Raw genomic sequence first — 22,557 nt, forward strand, 5'->3', positions numbered from 1 at the left:
GCGCCGGCACCGGGCGGAAAGCGTCATCTGCGTTTGGACGTCACTTCCGCTGGGGGCAGAGCGGATGGGGGCGGAAGTGACGGCGGTGGCGGTGCGCGGCCGGTGAGTGCGGAGCGGGGCGGGGGCGGGCGGCGCTGCCGCTGGGGCCCGGCCGCGGACAGGCCGCGCAGGGCGACGGGAGGCGGCTAGGCTGAGTCGGACTGGGGCCAACGGGCCTGGCGGGGCCGTGCAGCTAGCTCCGCGGGCTTCTGGCCTCCCCCGCGGCCTCCCGGCGCTGCGCAAAGCCCCGGGCTGTGTCTCAGGCCGCTCCTCCGGCGAGCACCGGCACTGCGGGGGTGGGCGACCTTGTAGGGAAGGGAGCCTGCTCTATAAGCGTTCCCGTTTCTCGGGCGCTGCCGTCGGCGGAAGCCGGCCGCGGTGCCAGAGCAGGAGCCTGGGAAGGGGCTAGCCTCAGAACCGGCTCCTCGCTGTCTCTGTGCTGCCCTGCAGCCGCACCTGCCTGGAGAAGCAGCGCTGCCCGTACGGGACACTCCGCGGCTGTTCAGTGCTGCCTGGTGCCTGTGATGGAAGGTGTTTACTGTTCGTCTTCGTAAGCTCAAGAAATTGCCCCAAAGTACTTGAGAAATAATTTAATCCCATTTGCAAAAGCCTGGGGCTCTGCCAGAGTAGCCTGCTACTCTAATCCTCTGTTTGATCTGAGCTGGTCTATCTCGTGTGGTTGGCAGCTGTGTGGGAGTCCTGGGGAGATGCTTGCACAGCGCTTGCGAGCGTGGGTCTGTGTTTCAATCAAATAGAAATAAATAAACCTTCACCTTCACAAAGCTTGGCCCAGAGCCTTCAGCACTCTTCTGTGAGAAGGTTCAAATTCGTTTGTCTCCCTCAGCAGGCCACAAGCTTCGTCTGCAGGCATGAACTAGAACATTTCTTGCAGAAAGAAAAAGGTTTTGTTCATTCCAATTTCATTTCCACCCTTTTTCCCTTATTTTGGGACGCAAAAACATCTTACCTAACTGCTGAGAGCCAAGCAGGCAGCCTTCCGTGCAGGGAGAGCAGATCAGTGTGGCTGGAGCCAGCCCTCCCCAGTACCAGGGCACAACTGGGACCCATTCAAGATGCTGCCTGTGGAGGTTGCAGCTGAGAGGCTCTGTGTAGTAGTGCCTGTGAAACCACCTGTGAATGTGTGTAAGAGAGGAAAAAATCCATTTCTAGTGGAAGAAAAGGGGTTTCTCTCTGAGCTAGTTGACAAGGATAGCAGCAGCTGGAGGAAGGCCATAAGCCTCCCTAGGCTGTGCAGGAAGGACCCAGTGGGCAGCACAGAGTTTAGGACGTGTGGAAGAAGTGCCCCACTTAACAAATGTGCTTTCTTTTTAATAAGCCTACATAAAATGATCACAGCCCCCTCTGAAGGGTTGTCGTGGACTGACATCTCTCTGAGGCCCCTGGTGTGTTAAACTGCTGCCAGTGTGGGGAAGTCACTGCCTTCTGCCACAAGCATGGAGCCCTGTGGGTGCAGCTGAAATGCCTCTGACACGAGAGATTCAAGCAGCTCCCTAACTGCTGCTCGTGGGGCTGACGCAAGGGATCTGCAGCAGGTGGTGAGGGCAAGTGGCTTGGTTCCAGCCAAGCCTGTAAGCTCCAGGGTGATAAAGGGCACATGTTTGTGCTGCTGGCCCAACCTGTAATCAGTTCCACACAGCTTTGCAGATTTAATGCTGCTCTTCAGCTTAGAGCTTTGTTCTTGTCACTGCTTGCTTGCACAAGTCCTGGATTGTGTTTTGCTTTTTGCTATACAGCTTGAGTTTGTGTACTTGAAGCCCTCACTGTACTGAAAGCTACCTAGAAAGGAAGGCTTTTCTCCTGCACATAACAAATGGATCACATTCTAAGGTGACATTTGGTTGTGCTCTGGAGGAGTTTCTAATTCTGCACATGCTCTGTGGCACCTGTTGTGTCCACCCCCAAGGGTTAAGTGTCACTTAAGATGCGCCTGATGCTTTGAAGAGAGGCTTGTGTTAACAGAGGGGAAATAGCAAGGGGAGGGCAGGGAAAAGGACAACCATCATCATCAAAATACGGGTGTTTGTCTAAGCTGGGTGCCTACATTGTCTCTGGTGGAGTCTGGGTTACAAACCCTGCCCTTACAAAGGGACACAAGCAGGAGCAGAGGTACCCCAGTGCAAGAGGAGAATGGTCTCCTTGTAGCTGTTACTTTATATTGAGGAACATCTGTGTGCTGTGTGATAAACTTGTATACAAGCTTCAGTCTGTACTTGGAAAGGAAAATCTGATTTGGGGGAGATCTTGCGTGGTTCTTCCACCTGGCCACACACTGGGACTGCAGAAAAGGGGTTAAAATGACCCAACAGTGTCTTCATGTTGGGGCAGATGTCTGCCCAGTGAGTTTGCTGCAGTGCTGTGCTGAACGTGGGATCAAAATGGAACAGTCTGGTGGTGGAAGGCAGCCACAAAGGGAACACTGCATCTTATTCAGAACAAAACTTGGAAGCTCTTTTGTCTTTACTGTTGGCAGTTTGAGACTTCATCAAAAAGACAATCTGTAAGGTGCTTAAAACAAATGAAAAAGCACCAACCCAGCCAAGCACCAAGCATTTGACTTCCTAAGGTGGCCAGTCAGAATCTGATTTCATTGTTCTGTTGAAGACACAAACACACTGAACATCAAACCAGGGTTACAGGACATTTTTAGATGCTTTCCAGGAAGAGCTGGTGTCTGGTGACATTGTACATGCTCTGATTCCACATTTTGGGGGTGGAAAATGAGTGAAACCTTCCATCACTTTGAGACTTCAGTAGATCCTCTTGCCAGTCTTCATACATCTGACTGCCCGTGGTTCTCTACACTGAGCAGCCAGTTCTGGCTGACTGCTAATGACTTTGTCTCTTGGATGTAGCTGTGGCTTGGTGCTAACCCTAGCTGCACCAGTTTCACTGGGCTGATTCAGATCAGCACAAGAGCAGAGCCAGTGCCCCAGGAAGGTGAATAAAGCTCTGTTTGTCCTGAGCACAGCATTCTCACTGTGGGAGAGGAAAGAATCTGCTCCTCGGTATTAGCTGTGGACTGCTCATGACTTGTCCTCTTGCTTGAGACTAAGTAGCCTTTAGAGCTTGGGGAGCAATGGAGGTGAATCACCAGCAAGTTGAACTGTATGAGATGATGACCAAGATGACCAACAGCATCGTGGCCTGCATCAGCAACAGTGTGGCCAGCAGAAGTAGGGAAGCTATTGTGCCCTTGTACTGGGCACTGATGAGTCCACACCTTGATTTCTGGGTTCAGTTTTGGGCCCCTTACTCCAAGAAGGACACTGAGGTGCTAGAGCAGGTCCAGAGGAGGGCAACAAAGTTGGTGAAGGATCTGGAGAACAGATCTGGTGAGGAGCAGCTGAGGGAATCAGGTCTGAAGAAGATGAGGGTGAAGGTAGACTCCCTGAAAGGAGCCTGGGTTAAGGCGGGAGTTGGTCTCTTCTCTCTAGTATCAGGTGACAGAAGGAGAGGAAATGGCTTGAAATGGTGCCAGGGGAGGTTTTGTAGATTGGGAAAAATTCCTGTGCTGCAAGAGTGGTCAGGGTATGGAGCAGGTTGCCCAGGGAGGTGGTGGAGTTCCCATCCCTGGAGGCATTCAAAAAACATGTAGATGTGACACTTGGGGATATGGTTTAATGGTCTTGGTGGTGGTAAGTCAAGGTTGGACTTGGTGGTCTTAGAGAGCTTTTCCAACCCAATCGACTCTGTGATTCCATGAAATCTCTGCACTGCGGCTCCTTGGGCTGTGTGAGTCCAGCTCATGTCTGTTGTGTGCGGTGTTTGACAGTTTCCTTTTCTCTCAAGTCTTTCTCTGCTGTTTTCTCCTGCTGAGGCTTCTCTCCCCAAGCAGAGCTGGTGCTGGTTCTGAGGTCACAGCAGCTCGGAGTCCTGTCGCTGTGGACCTCCTGATGAGGTGCTTGGATGCGTTAAACTTGCAGGGAGTTACTTTGTGTCCTGTGCCAGCAGAAAACAAAAAGCTGGCTGCTGGAGGACAGTAATAGCCTCTGAAAGGCACACTGTCATTTTCTGCTTGTCTTCAATTAAACTGATCACCAGACCTCTTTGTTGTCCGGAGCTTCACATGCTGCCAGCATGTCCTCTGGCAGCTGGGGACGGTGGGGTTTCCTGCATTGTTTGAGCCTTTGCCGTTGGCCTTTGTGGTCCTTGTTCTGGCACTGCCTCTGCTCTGGCAGAAGTGCAAAGGGCATCCTCCAAAGCCTGAAGGACAAGAGGAAGAATTGCTTAAAAGACTTTGAGGGCTCTTTGTAATCAGCTGCTGCAGAAGAAGGGGAGTTGCTGGGGCTGTCAGGATAATTACCCCTTTTCTGACGGTTCTCATCGCAGTCTGGATTGCAGTGGTGTCATTTCTCGTGAGTCAGAAAAGCATGCCTGCCATACAGCTGGACTTGGCGTCCCTCTGGAGTAAGTGGGACAGACCTTGGGTTTGCTTCTTAGGAAGTCTCCTAGGTGCTGGAAGCACCCAGCTGTGCCTGTGAGGTTTCCTGACTCCGTGCTGGGAGGCTGTGGAGGGCTGTGCTGAAGAGGACGGTGGGGTTGTGCTGGAGCCCCTGCCATGGGCGCTGGTTACAGCAGCGTTCAAGACAAACCATCTGTCCAGCTGCCAGAGAAACGTGATCGTCTGCCTCAGCACAAGGGAGGTGGTGCAGCCCACTGCTCTGTCCCGTGGCTGTGCTGGTGGTTGCTCTGCCCTGGTAAATCATTTGCTCAGCCTCTGCCTGCAGCCTTGTACCTTGAACCTGCCGCAGCTCTCTGATAACGCAGCAGTGCTTGGCTGGCCTGCACCTGCCTATGTCAGGGGAAAGCTGAATGCACCACTCTTCAATCTCTTCCCCTTTCCATCTGGACCTTTCCTACCCTTGTCAGGTGCCTTCAGCTGATCTGAAACAGCCTGCCTCCGGAGGATGTCTCTGGTATTGCTGGTTTGAAGGGCAGATGAGGTCTTTGGAATAAGATACAACTTCTCCATAATTGATTTAAGTGCATTTGCCTGGTACTGTGCAGCTTGAAGTTTATTGCCTGGAGTGAGATCTCCTGCTCTTTGTGCTGTCAGTGCATATACCAGAGTGCTCAGGCTGAAGTGAGTGTTTCATAGCTCCAGCTTTGGAAGTCCAGCAGGCCACAAGATGAGGTGGGGATTGGCAGCAGTGTGCCAGGCTGTCCTGCTTGCCTCCTGTGCTCAACCCCTGCCTTGCCATAGATCCTCCTCACTGTGATTTGTACCCAGAGAAAAGGCTTCTGCAGCTCTTCCAGACTGGAGAGTTTGGCAGAGAAGGAACCTCATGAAGTTCAACAAAGGCAAGTGTAGAGTCCTACACCTGAGGAGGCACAGCCCCCTGCACCAGTGCAGGTGAGGAGTGACCTGCTGGGAAGTGGCTCTGTGAAGGACTGGGGAGTTCTGATGGACTAGTTCACCATGAGCCAACCATGTGCTCTTGTCTCCAAGGTGGCTAGTGGTGTCCTGAAGTGCATCAGGAAGAGTGTGACCAGCAGGTCTGCCTTAAGAAGGTCACAGCTTGAGTAATGAGTCCAGTTCTGAGCTTTCCAGTTTAAGAGAGACTGGAGACTACTGGAGAGAGTCCAATGGAGGCTGTGAAGATGCTGAGGGGCCTGGAGCATCTTTGTGAGGAGGAAAGGCTGAGAGCCCTGGGGCTGTTGAGCTGAGAGAAGGGCAGTCCCAGAGGGGATCTGATCAATGTTCAGCAAGAGTTAAAGTGGGGGCACGAGGATGGTCAGTGGTGCCCAGGGATGCGAAAAGGGGCAACAGGCACAAACTGGAACCCAGGAAGTTCCAGCTGAACAGGAGGTAAAACTTGTTTGGTGTTAGGGTGCTGGAGCCCTGGACCAGGCTGTCCAGAGAGGTTTTGGAGTCTCCTTCTCTGGAGAGCCCCCTGACCAATCTGCTGTGGGAGCCTCTGCTTTAGCAGGGGTGTTGGACTGGATGATTTCCAGAGGTCTCTTCCAGTGCCCACCATGCTGGGATTCTGTGATTCACTGCAGCAGAACAGGGCCAATCTGGGGACGTGAGAAGCCCAATTGACCTGCAGCTCCTTGAATGAGCCTTGTCTGCCACGGGTGGCTCTTATCTTGTGCTGCTTTGAACCTGGAAATAATGCTGGGCCTGAAAGGTGAGGTGTGAGGAGCCCCACTGTGGCTGGAGATGCCAGCCCCAGTGGCTGGCTTGTGTGCTGGGGCTGACTGCAAGCTGTTTTTGGCTGGGCAAGTGAACTGCTCCTGCGGACACGTGACTGCTGGGGCAGGGTCATGGAACATTGGCTCAGCTGTCCTGTTGATTTGTGCTGATAGCACTTTTTAGGACACTGTCTTGCAGCCTTTTTCCAAGGCTCCTGGAATGTGTCCATTTTGACTTCTTCCCTTTCGCTGTTTTTTAAAGCAGCACTGTCAGAGGCACTCTGGAGAATGCTGTGGGTAATGGGCTACAGGTTTCTGCAGCCTGCTAGAGCTTTGCCTTTTCCCCTTCTTAGAACAAACGAGCACAGAGCCTCCCTGTTGTTGTAGCTGTAGCTCAATATTAGGATTTACAGCAGGAGAAAATACAACAGCAGTTGTTAGCTTTTCATCCTTTCTGATGAAATCACTTTTGCCTGATTTTAGGCTCAACTTGTGACTTCTGTTTCCTCTGGGGAGGGAAGTCACTCCCTACTCTTGCCTTCTGCTAACCCTGTGGAGTGGTGTTGAATAGTTCCAGTTTGTTCCTATGGAGGTTATGGTGGTGTTTGTTTCTCCCCTGGGGAAGCTCGAGTGCTCATTACAGTAGGGAGTCATTACAGTAGGGAGCAGCCCAGTGCTGGGGTGTAAAGGTCACGAGTGTTTCCTTTCACCTCTCCAGACAGGAGTCAGCCTGGCGTACAGTGAAGGTGACAAGGAGTCTTTGCAGCCAAAGGAGCTTTTGGTGTGTTTTGTGAGCCCTCTAGGCCAGTTAGTCCTTGCTGCAGAGAGACTGCAGCCTTTTTGTTTGGGTCTAGCAAAGCTGATCTCCCCCTGAAGAAGGAATAGTGCTGTTTCTGCATCCCATTGCTCCATCTGGAGGACCCCCAGCCCCAGCAGTCCTTTGTATCCAGCTCTGTGACAGCTCACTGGTTGCTCACCTTCCGTTTCCAGTGTGACCATCAGGTGGTAGCAGAAGATTTTGATGGAATTTTGGATATATCCCCAAATTCATTCTAACCTCTCTCCTCATTGTTCCCAGGTGAAGGGGAGGAGGCTGTCTGCGTACGGATAAATGAGCTGCCATGGATAACAAAGACTCAGAAGCTGAGATCCACCCTCTGAAGACTGAAGATGCAAAAGCTCAAGAGAACCACGAGAACTCTGTGGAGAGAAGAATTATCATCAAGCAGTCACCGCGGCTGTCCCGGCTCTCGCGGTGGCGCACGGCAGCCTTCTTCGTCTCCTTGTTCCTGTGTCTGATAATTGTGTTTGCTTTCTCCTTCGTCATTCCTTGCCCAGAGAGGCCAGTTTCAGAAAGAACCTGGTTCCGGAACTACGACAATGCAGGTGAGCTTGCAAAACAGATGTTTACCAGGAGCCCCTTTCCTTCCCCTGCCACCAGTTTGAGTTGTAGACCTCTGCCTAAGACCTGGAGCCAGGTCTGCAGGGATGCTGCTCTTGGGAGCAAGAGCTGTGAATACCTGACCTGGAAAAGCAGTGGCCCGTCATAATTGGAGTGGCCTTCCAGGAGGTTGGGAAATGAGACACTGCTCTGAAGCTCTAACAAGGTAGAAGGCTGCCCTCGTTTGGGAAAATGGCCTGGGGAAGGCTGTGAGGGAGCAAATCCGTGTTGGAGTTTGGGCTGTAAAATGCTCCCTTGAAGTTTCAGCTGAGATATGAGGACAGTTAAGAGTTCTCTCTGCCAGTGTGGCTTTCTGACCTGCTTCTCTGGCTAACAGGAAGGGAAAAAGAGGAACTGTATCTTGTTGTGTTTTGATAAGCTGCAGATTTTTATAGCTGCTTTGGTTGTCTCTTTAGCCTGGGTGCTGCTCCCTGTTGGCTCAGCTTTCGCTTCTGGGAGAGCTTTCTGTTAGCCTGCTTGTGGTGTAAATGCAGGGACAGTGCTCACCAGTGGAGACTGAGCTTCAAGTTGGGGTGCAGAAATCCCAAGTTCTGCTGCTGTGAGCTGTAGAAGGCTCCTTTTAGCTGAGAATGAGAACAATGGAATATTTGGGGCTGGATTTTGAAAGTTTGGGGTTTGTTTTAGAGTCTATTTCAGGAATAGCAACCCCACACCAACTCTGTTTGTTTGTTTAACATAGTTCAAATTCTGGCTGCTTGGCTTTAAAACAAGAGAAACCCTCTGGGGGACAGCAAGTTTAAAATGTCCTTTGGCACTAACTTCCAGTCCTTGTCCTCATGTAGATGTCTTTTTTTAACATCAAAGCAAATTTGTCCTCACACTACACTGTCAGAGATGGAGGCAGTGAGTAGGTCTTGAGAAATTTGTGTTGTGCTTCAGCCAGCTCTGCTGTTAGTTGAGGCAATCCTCACCAGTGCCTGGCTTGTCTTCTCTTCCAGTGGCCTACCAGTTTCTTGCTATAGAAGATGTGGATGAAGACAAAGTGCAAGACGTCATCTTCGCCTTCAAAGCTGGCAATGGCAGTGGCAGCTTTAACAGATCCTGTCTGGAGGAAGGTAGCTGCCTCAGAAACAAAATCTTGCAGTAGAAGGGCTGTTCTTGCTCTTGTAGCTGTAATTAGTGAGGTTGCTGTGGGTCTGGGAGAGAAAACCAGGTTAGCTGAGTGGGGACAGGGCCTGGGTGAGTCCCAGCTCTTGGGTGGTGCAGAGAGAGCAGCAGCAATCACTCTGACTCCTCTTTTCCTCAGGTCTGCCTTCTCCTTGTGCCTTCCTGGCTGCTGTGTCTGGCACAAATGGCAGAGTGCTGTGGGAGAGGCCTGCTGCTGAGGACATGGAGTGGCTGCAGTGTGGCGTTCAGCAGCTCAGTGGGGCCCTGGCTTGCCTGGTGGTGGGGAAGCCAGCATCTCTCACGGCTGTCAGTTTGCAGACAGGTGAGTAGGCTTCTCCTGCCATGCAGGAGATGCTGCTGCTTACTGGCATCACTTGGTGGCCTTCAGACCTTGAAGGCTGGGGATGTCAGCATAACATGACTTGGTGGTCCATGAACAATGGGGTGCGGGGGTTTATTGCCTCGAGAACTCTGTGCTGGGCCATTGGGAAGCGCCTGCTCTCTCAGCCTCTGGTCCAAAGGCTGAGCTCTGCCAGCAGCTGTACTGCAAGGCCAGCATTTCAACAGCTTTTGAAGCAGGAGAAGCAGTCACTAGCTGTGAGTGTCACTTTATATCTCATGGATTGGACACAAACCTGAGCATCAGGTCATGTGCGTGCAAGCGCCCACAGCAGCAAGAGGAGTGGAGTTCAGGGATCTGTGATGCTGAAGTCATCAAGGACAGCACTTAGGTTAAGGACTCAACAGTTTGAGTAGTCCAGGATTTTTCCTGATTCATTTGGAAAACCTTCTTCATTTCATCTTACCTGTTTTGGTGGGGACAAAGAGTGTCAGCACTTCTCTAGGCACAGGGCAGTGGCCATCGATTGCACGCTGAACCTTCCTGACTGGTGAAGCCTGAAATAATTTCTATTTGAGGAACCACTGTTTTCAAGATTCTAAACAATGCTTGTTCTGCCTTGTCTTTATCTGGTGTTGAACCTCTCACACCCTGCCTCCAAAACTGGGGAGAGGGAATTGGCAAGAGAAATCTGAGGAAAAGCCAGCATAGGTTTTAATTTTTAGTGCAGATGGAAGTGTAGAGCACAGAGCTGGAAAGCTTCTGTACCAAGTGAGATGGCTTAGTACCCTCATCAGTAGGCTTCAGCACAGGTTATTTACAGACTATTAATGAAGTGATTGTTTTTAGGTCAAATTGTAGAAAGGTGACTGCTGAGCCCACGGCCTGTAACTAAACACGGCCCCAGCGCTACAGGCTGGGGACTGAGTGGCTGGAGAGCAGCCAAGAGGAAAGGGACCTGGGGGTACTGGTAGATAGTAGGCTGAAGATGAGCCAGCAGTGTGCCCAGGTGGCCAAGAGAGCCAATGGCATCCTGGCCTGCATCAGGAACAGTGTGGCCAGTAGGACAAGGGAGGTTATTCTTGCCCTGTACTCAGCACTGGTCAGGCCACACCTTGAGTGCTGTGTCCAGTTCTGGGCCCCTCAATTCAAGAAAGATGTTGAGGTGCTGGAGCATGTCCAGAGAAGGGCAACAAAGCTGGTGAGGGGCCTGGAACACAAACCTTATGAGGAGAGGCTGAGGGAGCTAGGGGTGTTTAGCCTGGAGAAGAGGAGGCTCAGAGGTGATCTTATTACTGTCTACAACTACCTGAAAGGACATTGTAGCCAGGTGGGGGGTGGCCTCTTCTCCCAGGCAACCAGCAATAGAACAAGGGGACACAGTATCAAGTTGTGCTGGGGTAGGTCTAGGCTGGATGTTAGGAGGAAGTTCTTCACAGAGAGAGTGATTGTCATTGGAATGAGCTGCCCAGGGAGGTGGTGGAGGCACTGTCCCTGGAGGTGTTCAAGAAAAGACTGGATGAGGCACTTGGTGCCATGGTCTAGTTGACTGGCTAGGGCTGGGGGATAGGTTGGACTGGATGATCTTGGAGGTCTCTTCCAACCTGGTTGATTCTATGATTCTATGATTCTAAAGACAACAGTAAAGAAATGGCATAAGCAAGGAGAGGGAACCAGGCTAAGCCACAGGGCACAACAACAGTACAGTAAGGAAGTGTTCCATGGACAAATTAAAAGCATGAGATGAAAAATTGCTTCAGATAGAAAAGTGAATAACCCAGAAACTGACATGTTTGATAGCTTTGTGTGATTAAGTAGGTTAAAAGGGTTTTCTTAGCATGGTTCTTTTACTGGAGGTTAGGAGGACAGAGCAAAATAAAATGTATTTAAATAGACTAAATGTATTTAAAGTGGCAAACTCTGACTTAGATCACATTGTGCTCAAAACAGCAGTCAGAGCAACCTTTAGCTGTTGATGATTCATCCAGGTGGAGGATTGGTGAGTTTCCAGGGCACTAGGGTTGCTCAGCCTCTGCCTGTAGAGAGACTGAAGGAGAAGCAGGCAGATTATCATCTGAAAGCTTCTGATACGGTTTTGATCTGTAAATGCTGATAAAGTTAGAGGTTTTCTATCAGTCTGAGTTAAGTTAAGGCTTCCCTCCAGAAGAAATGACCTCAGCAAACAGTAAGGAAAGGGTGGGAGGGCAGGATTCTGTTTTCTCAGAACATCTGACATTCCTGCATGCTTATCTTACAAGCAAACTGGGACACAAGAGCTTAAGATTAGCTGCTCCAGGTCAAAGCAAAAAAGTCTCTGTAGCTACATACTCCATCTCTGCTGGGGCCAGAAGCAGAGTCTCAAGGAAGAGGACAGGCGTGTTTTGTTACACCACCTCTCATATCCGTATCTGTCAGCAGCCTGTGTTGTGAGCCCTGTGAGCAGTAATGGTCTCCCAAAGGATATGGCAGAAAGGGGACCACAATGATCAGTTGTGTAAGATTGCTTCTGTGAGAGAAATCACCAAATAAACCAGAATTCCAACCTGGAGAATGTTCAGCATGGAGAGAAGTCTCTGTGTCCTCTCCAGCTGCTTGAAGTGAGAGCTGAACTCAGTCGTTTAAATCCTAATTTTATTCTTTCTGGAGCAAAAAAAAAGCCCAACCTTTCACATAGGTTCACCCAGGTGAGGTGTGCTGTCTGGGCACTTGTCTGATTTCCATCTTGGCTTCTGTTGCCTTGCTTCTGCTATGACCTCGTGCTCTGAGGAGGCAATGTCACATCCAGAGGGCAGTCGAACAGTATACTCCCATCTCCTGTTGTTGGAGCAGGGTGAGGTTGATTTCAGGAGCAGGTGTTAGAGTATGAAAGCTTCTCAGAGCCTTGTGTTGAATCTGTGTCCCTGCTACCTGTTTTTTTTTAAGTCAGACTGCTCTTGTAGGAGGGTGATGTGCTTCCTCCAAGGGTTTATCCACTGTCTGAGCAGCAAGGAGCAGAGCCCTGTGTGCTGCCATGCAGATTCCATCAGCCTGGCCTTCCTCTGGTAGCTTGGGGCTGTGCTCAAGGGTATAGTTATTGAAAACTTCAGTCCTCTCCTTCCTTTGCCTCTGTTTTCATCAGGGGTAAAATACTTTCCCACGATTTCCTAGGGGCAATCTTCTGCTTCACTTCTGTTGTCATAGTAACAAATCCAAGTATTTTTTCCAGTGTTTCAGTGAAAGCTTTGGAGGAATCCTGCCGGAAAAGCAGCCTGCCTTAAATGATAGCAGACAGGGTCAGGTAGTAATTCCTTGGCCTGCAGTGCCACTGCTCTCCTGACAAAGAGCAGATGCATTCCTGAAATGATAATTGCTGTCTGTGATCCTGGTTAAAGGGGAGGGTAAGCATTTCCCCTCTGGGCACCTACTTAGTCACTTAACTCTTCCTTCAAAAGCAGAACTCACACCATGCTCCCTCCACCTCACCAAATTCCACTGGGCATTGACTGGAAAGTGGCCAACAGCCCTGGGCAGAGTGTGTGAAGTAGTCACCCAGCTGGCCTAGAGCTCTCGAAGGGAAATTCTAGCACACACAAACACCAGTTTTTTAAAGCCAAAGCTCTACTCCCTCTACTTACAAACAAGTTTGAATGTGCTGTGTGTGTTCTTTGAAGAAGGGAGAGGTGGGATGTGAACTCGGTTGTGGCTGAACATCTGCAGGAACATCTGCAGGAGACAAGTTGCAGCAAAAAAAGGTTTTGTTATGAGTAGCTGAAACACTGGGCTCGAGAGTATGGCTGCTTTATGGTCTTCAGATGTCTGTGCAGATATTGCAGCAAGGCTTCAGATCACAACGAGGATTCTGCATGTCCTGACCTGCAGGGAAGCTTGTCCCTATGCCCGGTGGGTTGATTTGACCTGGGATGTTTGGATGTGTTTGTACAGGCAGTTGGAATTACTTTCCAACAGAAGCTGAAGCTGTGGATGCTGGCACTCATTTGAAATGCTCCCAAGTGCCTCGCAGAGCATAGGTGTGCCTGGTTTGTGGTGCTGGTGGGCTGTAGGTAGTGCCTACTGCAAATGCTTGCAGCAACCACCTGGTAAAAGCCTCTCAAGCTGGTGCAGTTCAGTGAACATTTCCCAACAACTCTGTCTTCCAGGGGAAGTTCAGTGGAGGCAGTCCAGTGACTTTGGAGCTAATTACACTGTGCTGACTCCTGTGTCAGTGATTCCAGATGTGGATAGTGATGGAGTCCAGGACCTGATCATCTTTATTGCTACAGGAGATAAGGTATGTCTTCTGAGGCTGTGATAAAATCAGTGGGCAAAACACAGCGGGTGGCAGCAGTGCTATTTGTTCCTATCTTGTGTTTTAAGAGGAAATGTCTCAGATTTAGTCCTGCAGGTGTTTTGTGGCTTTAAGAAAAAAAAAGAGAGCAAAGCTGGTCAGGAACCCCTGCCCCTTGTCAGCCAGGGCTCCTCGCTGTGTGCGCAGGGAGCCTGCGTGGGGTGAGCCTGCGGTTTTCTTGGGGCTCTGCTCAGAGAAGTGAAAAGCAACAAACCCTGACATATTTGGCTCCTAGATAAAAGCACAGCTGACAGCCAGCACTTCCCTGCTACCCCTGCCTTTTCCTGACGCCTCTCACAGCACTGCCTGTGCTCTGCTTTGCCCAGCTTTTTTCCTGCTGTTGCTGTGCTGGTTAATTCTGACTGGAGTTTGCGTAGCGAAGTTGCTGCCAGTTGTGTTACCTCCATTCTGATGCTGCTTTTTTCCATCCCTTAGAGGGGTGAAGTCATGTAGCTGAAAGTAGTTTTATAGAAAACATCTGCATCATCTGCATGCACACTCTGTCCTGCTTAAAGGTGCAGTTATTTCCCAATCTAGTGGGAAGGATGGGAGCCCTGTATCTTCATACCAGAGTCCTCTGTAAGTGAACAGAGTTCCACTGTGCAAGGCTTTGCTGTTGCCAGAGTCATCAGAAATTCTATCCTCTCCCACTCCTACATTTCTCTTCTGATATCTTTCCTCATTGCTTCTGGTATCCAAATTATCTCAAGACTTCTTTTTCTTTAATCTGAGGAGGCCAAGAAATGTTTGAATGTGGTCTCTGTTCTGCAAGACTGCCTTTGGATTTGTTTTCCATTTAACCTCTCTGGCTATCTTGGTGTGGAATCCCTTCCCCCCCTGGATTTGGCAAACACTCTGTCAACTTCAGTAACAATACATTCTCTTCTGAGAAGTCACACAGGGCACAGGGAGCCCCCTGCAGCCCGGGAAAAGGCAGCTTCAGAAGGGCGATTCAGCCCTGCAGTGAATCAGCTTGATTGCTAACAAGGGCTGAAGCTGAACGTTACATCACACTACTGCAGAGCTTTGAGCCTCCTGTGGGGGAAGGTCTGTGTGCAGGGGATTTAGAAGGCAGCTTTTTCTGAGAGTTCCTGCCTGCTGCAAGCTTCAGCAGGAACAGTCTGGGAACATAAGACATTGTTCAGGGCAGGGTGGTCTGAAAGCAGTGCAGAGAGATGTTAAGCAACACAGCAAAAAAAGTGGTGTGTATTCTTACTCTCTGTGTGAAGACCTTTGGCTGTTACTGTCCCAGGGCAGCTGCTGAACCAGGACAAGGTGAAGGTGTCTACAAGAGCTGGTATGTGTCTCCTCCCAGTGCAGGAGGCTGGGAACAGCTGGTGGACATACTGCTCTCCTTTTCCAGTATATTCCTCATCCACTCCAGCAAACTTGATCCCTTATTCACCAGCCAGACCCTCCAGATTGACTTTGAGAGCGACTGATTTCCTTCTCTTTCCTGAACCCTGCCAACAAAGCAAGAGGGAAGGGCTCCTGGCTGACTCAGCATCTCTGTTGGGTGCTGTTCCTCGTGGTCTGGCATCTTTCTTTTGCCTGGTGTGCATTGCTCTGCCCGGGCCATGCCTGTTACCCAGACATTTGAATCTGATCTTGATTTTGGCCTTTGTTTTCCTGGGTGAAATGTTTTACTGCATCCTCTTGCCCTCCACAGAGAATGTAAAGAAACCTGTCAGCTCTTTTTTCTTCTTAGGCTCATGTCAGCCTTGGGAGGACTAGATTAGGACACTTGAAATTTTCAACAGAGCTACCATGTGAAGACAGGTTTCTGTCTGTGTCCAAACACTGCTTTCTTTCTGCCTTTCAGTCCTCTCCATCACTGTGACTTCTTGAATTGGTCTGTGCTCTCCTGAGCAGAACAGGGGCTTGCTGTCCAGCAGTTCCGGCCTGCAGAGACAGTAAATTCAGTGGATGTGCTCAGAGTGGTTTTCAAACCTGCAGAAGTATTCACAGCAAAGGAGTCACCCAACCCATGCCCACACCTCCAAAACCTGGGAGAGACTTTTCATCCAAGCCTGTGCTCTTCTCATTCAGCTGCTGTTCAGTACCAGCTGCTCAGAAGCTGTGGAATACCCTTGAGCTGGAGCAGTGACAGCATGGTGCAGCTTTAACCTTTCTATTTTTTTAATCCCTTCTCTTTGTAGATTAAGACCTTCATCCATTCAGGAAAAACTGGCAAACAGATTGGCTCCCCTGGCAGCCTGGATGTGGATGGGCAAGCTCGCTATGTTAGGCTGGACTTGGCCTCCTCCTCATACTTCCTTTTCTATACAGGTACAGTTGTGTTTGGGGCCAGCCTGCAGAGTGAGCATTCCTCTGGAATCACTTGTCTGGGAGAGGGCTTTGCATTCTGAAAGGTTGGATCATGCTTCCACATGGCAGAAGAGCTATTCAGGGACATTCAGAGAAGGGGGGGAATTCTGCTTGAACCAGGGATTGTTGCATACTGTGGTAATTTTATGTGGGAAAGGTTGAGAATGTAATATTTAAGTAGTCATTTATAGCAAATGATTACTGTGGAACAGTTGGATTATGAAGAGATAAGATGTTAAAAGCATTTAAAAGCAGGCTGGAGTCTCAAAATACCACTACAATTCTATGATGCAAGGCCTAAAAATACAGTTCATCTGCCAGCTCTGGAAAGGAGAGTTCAGAGGAAGGGCAGGACAGCTCAGCTCCCTCATTCTCACTTTGTTTTTTTGCACAGATAACTCTCTGTATGCATATTCCCTGAAAGATCTCCACAGTGCAGCAACTGGGATGGAAATGAAGCTTCCTGGCCTCGAGCAAGATCCTCAGTGGGAGAAGAACATTGACCATGCCACACACCGCTTCTCGCTTCTCAGGTGGGAGGTGCTGGTGGAGCAGAGGGCACAGGTGTTCCTGGCAGGGTGGCTGCTGTGACTTTGCTCTTTACTGGCTGCCTCACTTTTGGATTAGGAGCAGAGCCAAAGCTTGGGGAGAGGGCTGGTGTTGATGGCCTGCTTGGTTTCACAGGAAAGGAGGGAAGCCAGGCTGGGTTTCCTGTTTGTGTTTACTGCGCAGCAGGAAAAACAAAACTCCAGAATAAACCCATCCACAGTCTGGAAAGCATAATCACAGAATGCCATCATGGTGAGGGTTGGAAAGAAGCTCTGGAGATCATCCAGTCTAGCCCCTGCTAAAGCAGGGCCACCCACAGCAATTGCCCAGGATCACAATGGCCAGCTGGGTTTGGAAGCTCTCCAGACAAGGAGACTCCAAAACCTCTCTGGGCAGCCTCCTCCAGGGCTCCAGCACCCTCACACCAAACAGGTTTCACCTCAGGTTCAGCTGCAACCTTCTGGGTTCCAGTTTGTGCCCATTGCCCCTTGACCTGTCCCTGGGCACCACTGACAAGAGTCTGGCCCCATCCTCTTGCACGCCAGCCTTTAGCTGTTGCTGAGCATCAAGAAGATCCCCTCTGGGGCTGCTCTTCTCCAGGCTCAATAGCCCCAGGGCTCTCAGGTAATCGTTTGTTGTCCGTGTTCAGCTCTGCAGACATTCGTTACCTGGCAAAGATCCCTGGGCAGTCACAGGAGAACATCTTGGTTGTGAGCTCGGAGATGGCCACGCTGATCAGCACACGCAGCCTCCAGAACGTGTGGACCCTCAACGTGTCCCGTGTCATGAGGTAGCGTTACCCATCTGGGGCAGGGGTGGCATTGCTAGGCCCATGGCGTCATCCCAGCTGCTATGTTGCTTTTGTAATTTCAAACACAGGAGCCTGCTCTGTGGTCACATCTGGACCTTGCTTAGTGTCTTGTGTCCTCTGCTAGCAATTATCAGGTGCTGCTTCAAAGTGGAGGAGCCCAAAGCTTTGATTCTTCGTCTGTGCCTGCCATGATGTTGCTGTTCTAGGACTGGGCTCAGGCTTGGGAGAGGTGCCAGGCTCACCTAATGTATCAGTCAAGTCTCTTACCAGGGGGTGATGGTAGGATAGAGGCTGTTCTGAAGGAACAAGGTGTCATCAGGCCATCAGGATGTGTTTTGATCTCTCCCTTTTCTTTCTCTCCCTTAGGGAGCCGCTGCTTGGTTACTTCAAACCTGATGTTCTTTGTATTGTCCTTGAGAGTGAAATCGGCCCCAACAGGAAGAAGGTTTGAAATCTCTTCCTTTTAATTTCCCTTCTCTCTGCATGTCACAGCTCAAGCAGGCACTGAGGTGAGGACAGCTGGTGGGATGTGTTCCTTCTGGCTGAATTTAGGAAGCTTTAGGCTGGGAAAGGATCTCTTTCAACAGGTTATTGAAGGCAGTTCAGGCACTTTAATTCTCTTCTCAGCAAGAGGCTTCAGTGATGGAGCTCTGAACCCCTTGAAATAGCTGCAGAACTTGTGACTGTGCTCTGACGTGGCCTGCCCCAGGTCTCACAGATCTGTGATGCTCAGCATGAAGTATCTCCTCATCTTCCCATGTGTCAGAAACTTGTTCCCAGAGGCAGTGTGGTTGAGAGATAACTGACTTGACGTCTCTCTCATGACTTGTTATAGCTCTTTGATTTGAGTTCCTCTTCTTTCCTCCCTGCTAGGTTATGATTGTTGAGAGTGGATCTGGTGCAGTCCAGTGGGACCTGAAGATGAACTCGAGAGCAGAGAGCCCTGGGCCAGCCACACTGTCTACTGCTGATCACCGCTCTGCCTTCCTCATCTGGGGTGAATACCAGGCACCAGGGAACGAAACGGTGAGAAGTGCTGCTGAGTGGTTGCTCTTCTGCAGACACTGGGCCAGAACTGAGTGGAGCTGCCACCTTCTCCCAGAGTTCACATTTACATCTCTCCGTGTCACTGACACCGCAGCCTCTTGCACTGCCTGTGTGGTTGCTGACCAGTGTGCTCTGCTAGAAGCAGGCAGACCTCTACATGTGCTCTGCTCTCTAATGGATCCTCACAGCATCTATAGCAGGGTCCCCGCTAGTAGCTGGTGGTAGCACAGCAGCTTTTGTCATCCCCAGCCTTGCTAAGTAGAGAGAAGAGACTTAGTGGCTGTATGAGCAAAGTCACTGGATTGCCTTGGTGTGGGGCTGTAGAGGAGGTAAGAAGCTTCTTGTTTGGTACCTCTGATGTTGCTGCTGTTTGACTGTGAGCCTTCGGTGGCAGCACTGCACATGGTGATGTCCCGTGGCCATGTGAGTGTCCTCTCCCTGCGCTAGGGTCGTCACTGGCAGCCTCAGTGCAGAGCGCAGCTGTGGAGCTGAGCACTTTGAGGCAGGGGCTGGCAGCCTTGGTGACAGGTTGTGTCTTGGAGTATGCCCAGACACCAGTTATGCTTCCTGGGCTTTATTCACTGACTCCACGAGCCTGAAGACAAAAATCTGCTTCCTGCCTGTGGCACAGAGGTATCACAGTATCATCATCATCAGGGTTGGAAGAGACGTGGGGAGCTTGGGGTGGGAGGAGAGCACCCAGCAATAAGCAAAGTTCCAGTACCAGTACCTGGATGAGTTGAGCAGACCTGGGCAAGTACCTGACTGGATATATTCTGTGGAGCATGGGCAGCAGCTGAGCCTGGTGCTGGCATTGGCTTCGGGATGACATGTGAGTCCCTGTCCTGATAGAGTCCTTTTGGTTGCAGGCATCCAGAGCTCCGCTCCAGAAGCTGTATCTTTTCCATCCTTCCTACACGAACGTGCTGTTGGAGCTCCGCAACAGCACAGACCAAGTGATTTCATTCGATGGTAAGTCCTCTCCTCCCTGCCCTCCAGCAAGGTGCTGCAGGAGGACACTGCGTGGGTCCCTCCTGGGCTCTGGCTGCGTGGTGCTGCGTCTGATGGCCACTCTGAGTACGAGGACCTTAGGCTGGGCCTTTCCCTCTGCTTTCCAGCTGCTCTCTTTGAGCGGAGCCGCCACGCCTGCTACGTGCTGCTGCGGGGCCCTCGGCCCAGTGAGGAGCCCGGGCCTGTGTCGCTGATGAAGCGGAAGCTGAAGGAAGACGTCTCTGAGAGCAGGGTGATCTGGCTGAGCCAGGTGGCCGTGGACAGTGAGCAGCACGTCCGGGACCGCCTCTACAGGATGCGATTCCAAAGCCGAGCCTGAGCCTGTCAATGGATGGGCAGAGGCTACTCCAGGCTGGGCATCTCCAGGCTGCCTCTCCCCTGCCAGCCCAGCTCATGGAGTCAAGTGAAAAGCTGCCTTTCTCCATCCACAAACCAAAGCATGGCTGTCAGGGAAACACTTCCATTGTCTGGGGATGCCCAGACCATGGGGGGCAGCTGCCAGCACATCCATCCTCAGATCTGATGGGACTTCAGTGCTTGCCCACCACTGAAGTGTCATCAGCTCGGGGAGGAGGGCTTCCCTCTCCATCCTCCTGTGCCCGCAGAGCTGTGCTGGCTCAGCTGGTGGCTGCAGCAGAGGACTTGCTTTCTGGGGATGCTGGAGATGGTGATTTCTTGGGTGCTTGTGCGAGAAGTGGAGCTTGGGTGTGTGACATTAGATTTCCTTCCTGAGTCAGCTCTCCTGGCAGTGAGTGGATCTGCAGTTGCTCTCCTCCTGGGTTTGGGCCCCTGCTTTTGCAGTTGTGGAAGGAGGTGTAGTGGTAGACCTCAGCCATGGCAGAGGTGATGTGGCTGCAGGTCACCCGGGCCAGCAGAGTGCAAGTTGAAGTGTCAGCCTACTTAAAAAATGGGGTTTCCTTCTCAGAACAGCCCCATGTGCCCTGCCTAGCAGTCACCAGGTCACCAGCCTACCTGTGTCTGTCTCTGCTGCTCTTTCAGCCAGGCTGTGCAGCATTGGTGACACAGAATGGGAGTTGGTCTCCCACCTGAGTTAACATCAATGCTCCCTGCCCCAAATCTGATTGTGGGTGATCTATAAACCACCCTGAATCTGAGGCTGGCTTTCCCCTGCTGGTACAGACACCACCTCTCCTGCTGGTTTTGAGGTGCTGAAGGGTCTGGAACATATTTTCAGAGTAGAATTGCACTTTAACCTTTCCTGTGAGCTGGGCTTGCTGCTCTGAGAAGCTCTGTACCTGAGTGGCAGTGCCAGCTGCTCTGCAAACATTCATCCAGCCTTGCAGCTGCCCAGGAGCCTTCCCCAAGTGTTGTGCCCTCTGCCAGGAAGTGGGCAGGCTGCAAGATGGATATGAACTGTGCAGGGAAACCACATAAGCCCTCTTTGCACACAAAAGTGGTGCTGGGTGAGGGTCTGCAGGAGCTGTTCTGTCCAGCCTGGTAGCCTGAGAGAATTAGCCAGGCGGCTTGGGTGAGAATGATATTTCCCCTGGGCACTTTGGCAGCATAGCATGTTTGTTGTGCCCTTTTCCTTGCTGGGCACCAGTGTGGGCTGTAGAAATAAGGTAGAAAGCCTGGAAAATGGTTTAAATCAGCTACTCAGTCCTGAAGGCTGCAGTGCCCACAACAGTCACACTGGGACAGGAGCCCTGGCCCTGCGCTGCTGGGCTGTACTTCCTCCCACTCCTAACTGGTGGGCAGAAGAGACACAACCTCAGAATAACCTCTCCCAGGATTGGCAGTGCTGGAGAGGGGGCTTGGTCAGTGCCTCCTTCCCTTACCTAGTCTCAGCTCGTGTGTGTGTGAAAATACTGTAGGATGAGGAACTTGTGCCAGGTTGTGTACATCTGGGCATCAATTTGTGTAAGCATCACTCCTTGTGCAAACTGCTGAGCTTTCACCTGCAGCAGGGTGGCTCCTGGCTCAGGCAGCTGATGTCACCTAGGGACGTGTCCACAGCTTCAGCTCTGCCACTTGTGCAGCAAAATGTGCTGCAGCATCAGTTGCCTGGACCCTTACCTCCTGCTTCCAACTAGCCTGGCTGTGACCCAGAGGGTGTCCTGGCACCTTCTGCCCTGTGATCTGTAGCTCAGTGAAAGGAGCTGTGTGGGATGAGTGCTGCTGGAAGAGCTGAGTCCTGGTGCATCCAGGCTGTTCATGAAGCTGGGGATTCTCCCTGGAGAGTGCTCCACAAACTCCAAAGCACCCTGAACTCAAAATACTGGGTATTCCCCTCTGTTCCTTTCCTTCCAGGCTGATTCCTGGGGGACCTGGGGGCGCAAGGAGGCTCTTGTGCTGTGTCCTCTGGTTCAAGTCACTTGACTCCGCTGCAGACTGGGCTGTGAGGGCCAGATTCAGCCTGCCCTTCGCCTGCTGGGGCAGAACAGAGAGCTGGGCAATGGGAGCCCCAGCTTTCGGTGCCAATCTGAGTCGAGCATTGGTGTGGATTCTATCCCACCAAGCTTTCCCTGGCAGGGAGCAAGGTGCCCAGGCTGTGTGCCCTCACCGTGATCACACTGTCTCGGCACTCTGCATCTTCCATTCCCCACCCAGACCTGGCCTTTGGGCAGGCTGACTGTTCCTTCAGGAGAGCTGGATCTTTGGCTTTGGGGGCGCTTTTCTGGCTTTGACTTGTCCATTCGTGTTTCCAGAGACTTTGGAAACAGATTTCCCTGTGGCAGCTCAATTAAACGCATCAGTGCCAAACCAGCACCTTCCTAACAAAACAAGTCCTTTTCCCAGCTTCTTTCTCTCTGACATTTGTTTGTTTGGGTTATTTTTTTTGCTGTATTTAATGAATGACTTTGTGCCTTGATTCAATAACTCAGATGGGTGATGATGGCATCTATCACTGTGTCACGTGTTAGTGTGGTTTTTAACACTAAGACTGTTTGGTTTGGGTCTTTAACTTATTGCAAATTGTGCCCTGTAGGACTTGGTCTAACTGGGATGGTTCCAATAAATCCTCTTTTGCATTGTTTGTAAATGGTGCCTGGCTTTGCTTGTTGCAGCTGAGGTTATGCAGGACCTGGGGAGGCTTTTTTGGCAGCCCTTTTGTGTGGCTTCCTGAAGATGGAAACCCTTCTTTATGGGAAGGATCCAGGTGTCCTGGTGATGCTTTGAGAGCTGAGCTGGTCTGGCTGTGCCCTAAAGCAGGAGATGGAGAAGGAAGCATGGCAGGAGGCTGGAGTTAGATAACCAGGCTGGGCCAGCCCAGCCCTGCCCCCCGCCCGGGGCTCTCTGACCTGATTTTACACCCCGGGTTCCTGATGCAGTCCAGCAGCATGAAAATCCCATGCCGGGGCTTGGACTGGAATCAAGCCGGAGGGAGCTACGTGGCCAGCGCTCTCTCCTGGAGCATGGGA

At 51.2% G+C, this 22,557-nt stretch overlaps 1 protein-coding gene across 2 annotated transcripts in view; it reads left to right on the top strand.

The window, feature by feature from the left end:
* The first annotated feature begins 51 nt into the window (after window positions 1-51).
* FAM234A (family with sequence similarity 234 member A) overlaps window positions 52-22,557 on the top strand; it is a 274,257-nt gene continuing 251,751 nt past the window's right edge. The window contains exons 1-12 of one of the 2 annotated variants that reach the window (XR_010304531.1): window positions 52-102; window positions 7,274-7,581; window positions 8,596-8,712; window positions 8,904-9,086; window positions 13,241-13,371; window positions 15,588-15,717; window positions 16,151-16,289; window positions 16,955-17,095; window positions 17,483-17,561; window positions 17,990-18,142; window positions 19,033-19,135; window positions 19,282-20,133. Coding sequence is in view for 1 of the 2 variants with exons in the window: in XM_064153295.1 (XP_064009365.1) it covers window positions 7,317-7,581; window positions 8,596-8,712; window positions 8,904-9,086; window positions 13,241-13,371; window positions 15,588-15,717; window positions 16,151-16,289; window positions 16,955-17,095; window positions 17,483-17,561; window positions 17,990-18,142; window positions 19,033-19,135; window positions 19,282-19,493 (1,653 nt within the window). In the remaining variant the exon portion in view is untranslated. Of the gene's footprint in view, window positions 103-7,273; window positions 7,582-8,595; window positions 8,713-8,903; window positions 9,087-13,240; window positions 13,372-15,587; window positions 15,718-16,150; window positions 16,290-16,954; window positions 17,096-17,482; window positions 17,562-17,989; window positions 18,143-19,032; window positions 19,136-19,281; window positions 22,179-22,557 lie in introns of those variants that run through there. The other variant, XM_064153295.1, reaches the window with a different exon arrangement.

This window comes from Pogoniulus pusillus, chromosome 13 (assembly GCF_015220805.1).
Source record: "Pogoniulus pusillus isolate bPogPus1 chromosome 13, bPogPus1.pri, whole genome shotgun sequence".
NCBI lineage: Eukaryota > Metazoa > Chordata > Aves > Piciformes > Lybiidae > Pogoniulus > Pogoniulus pusillus.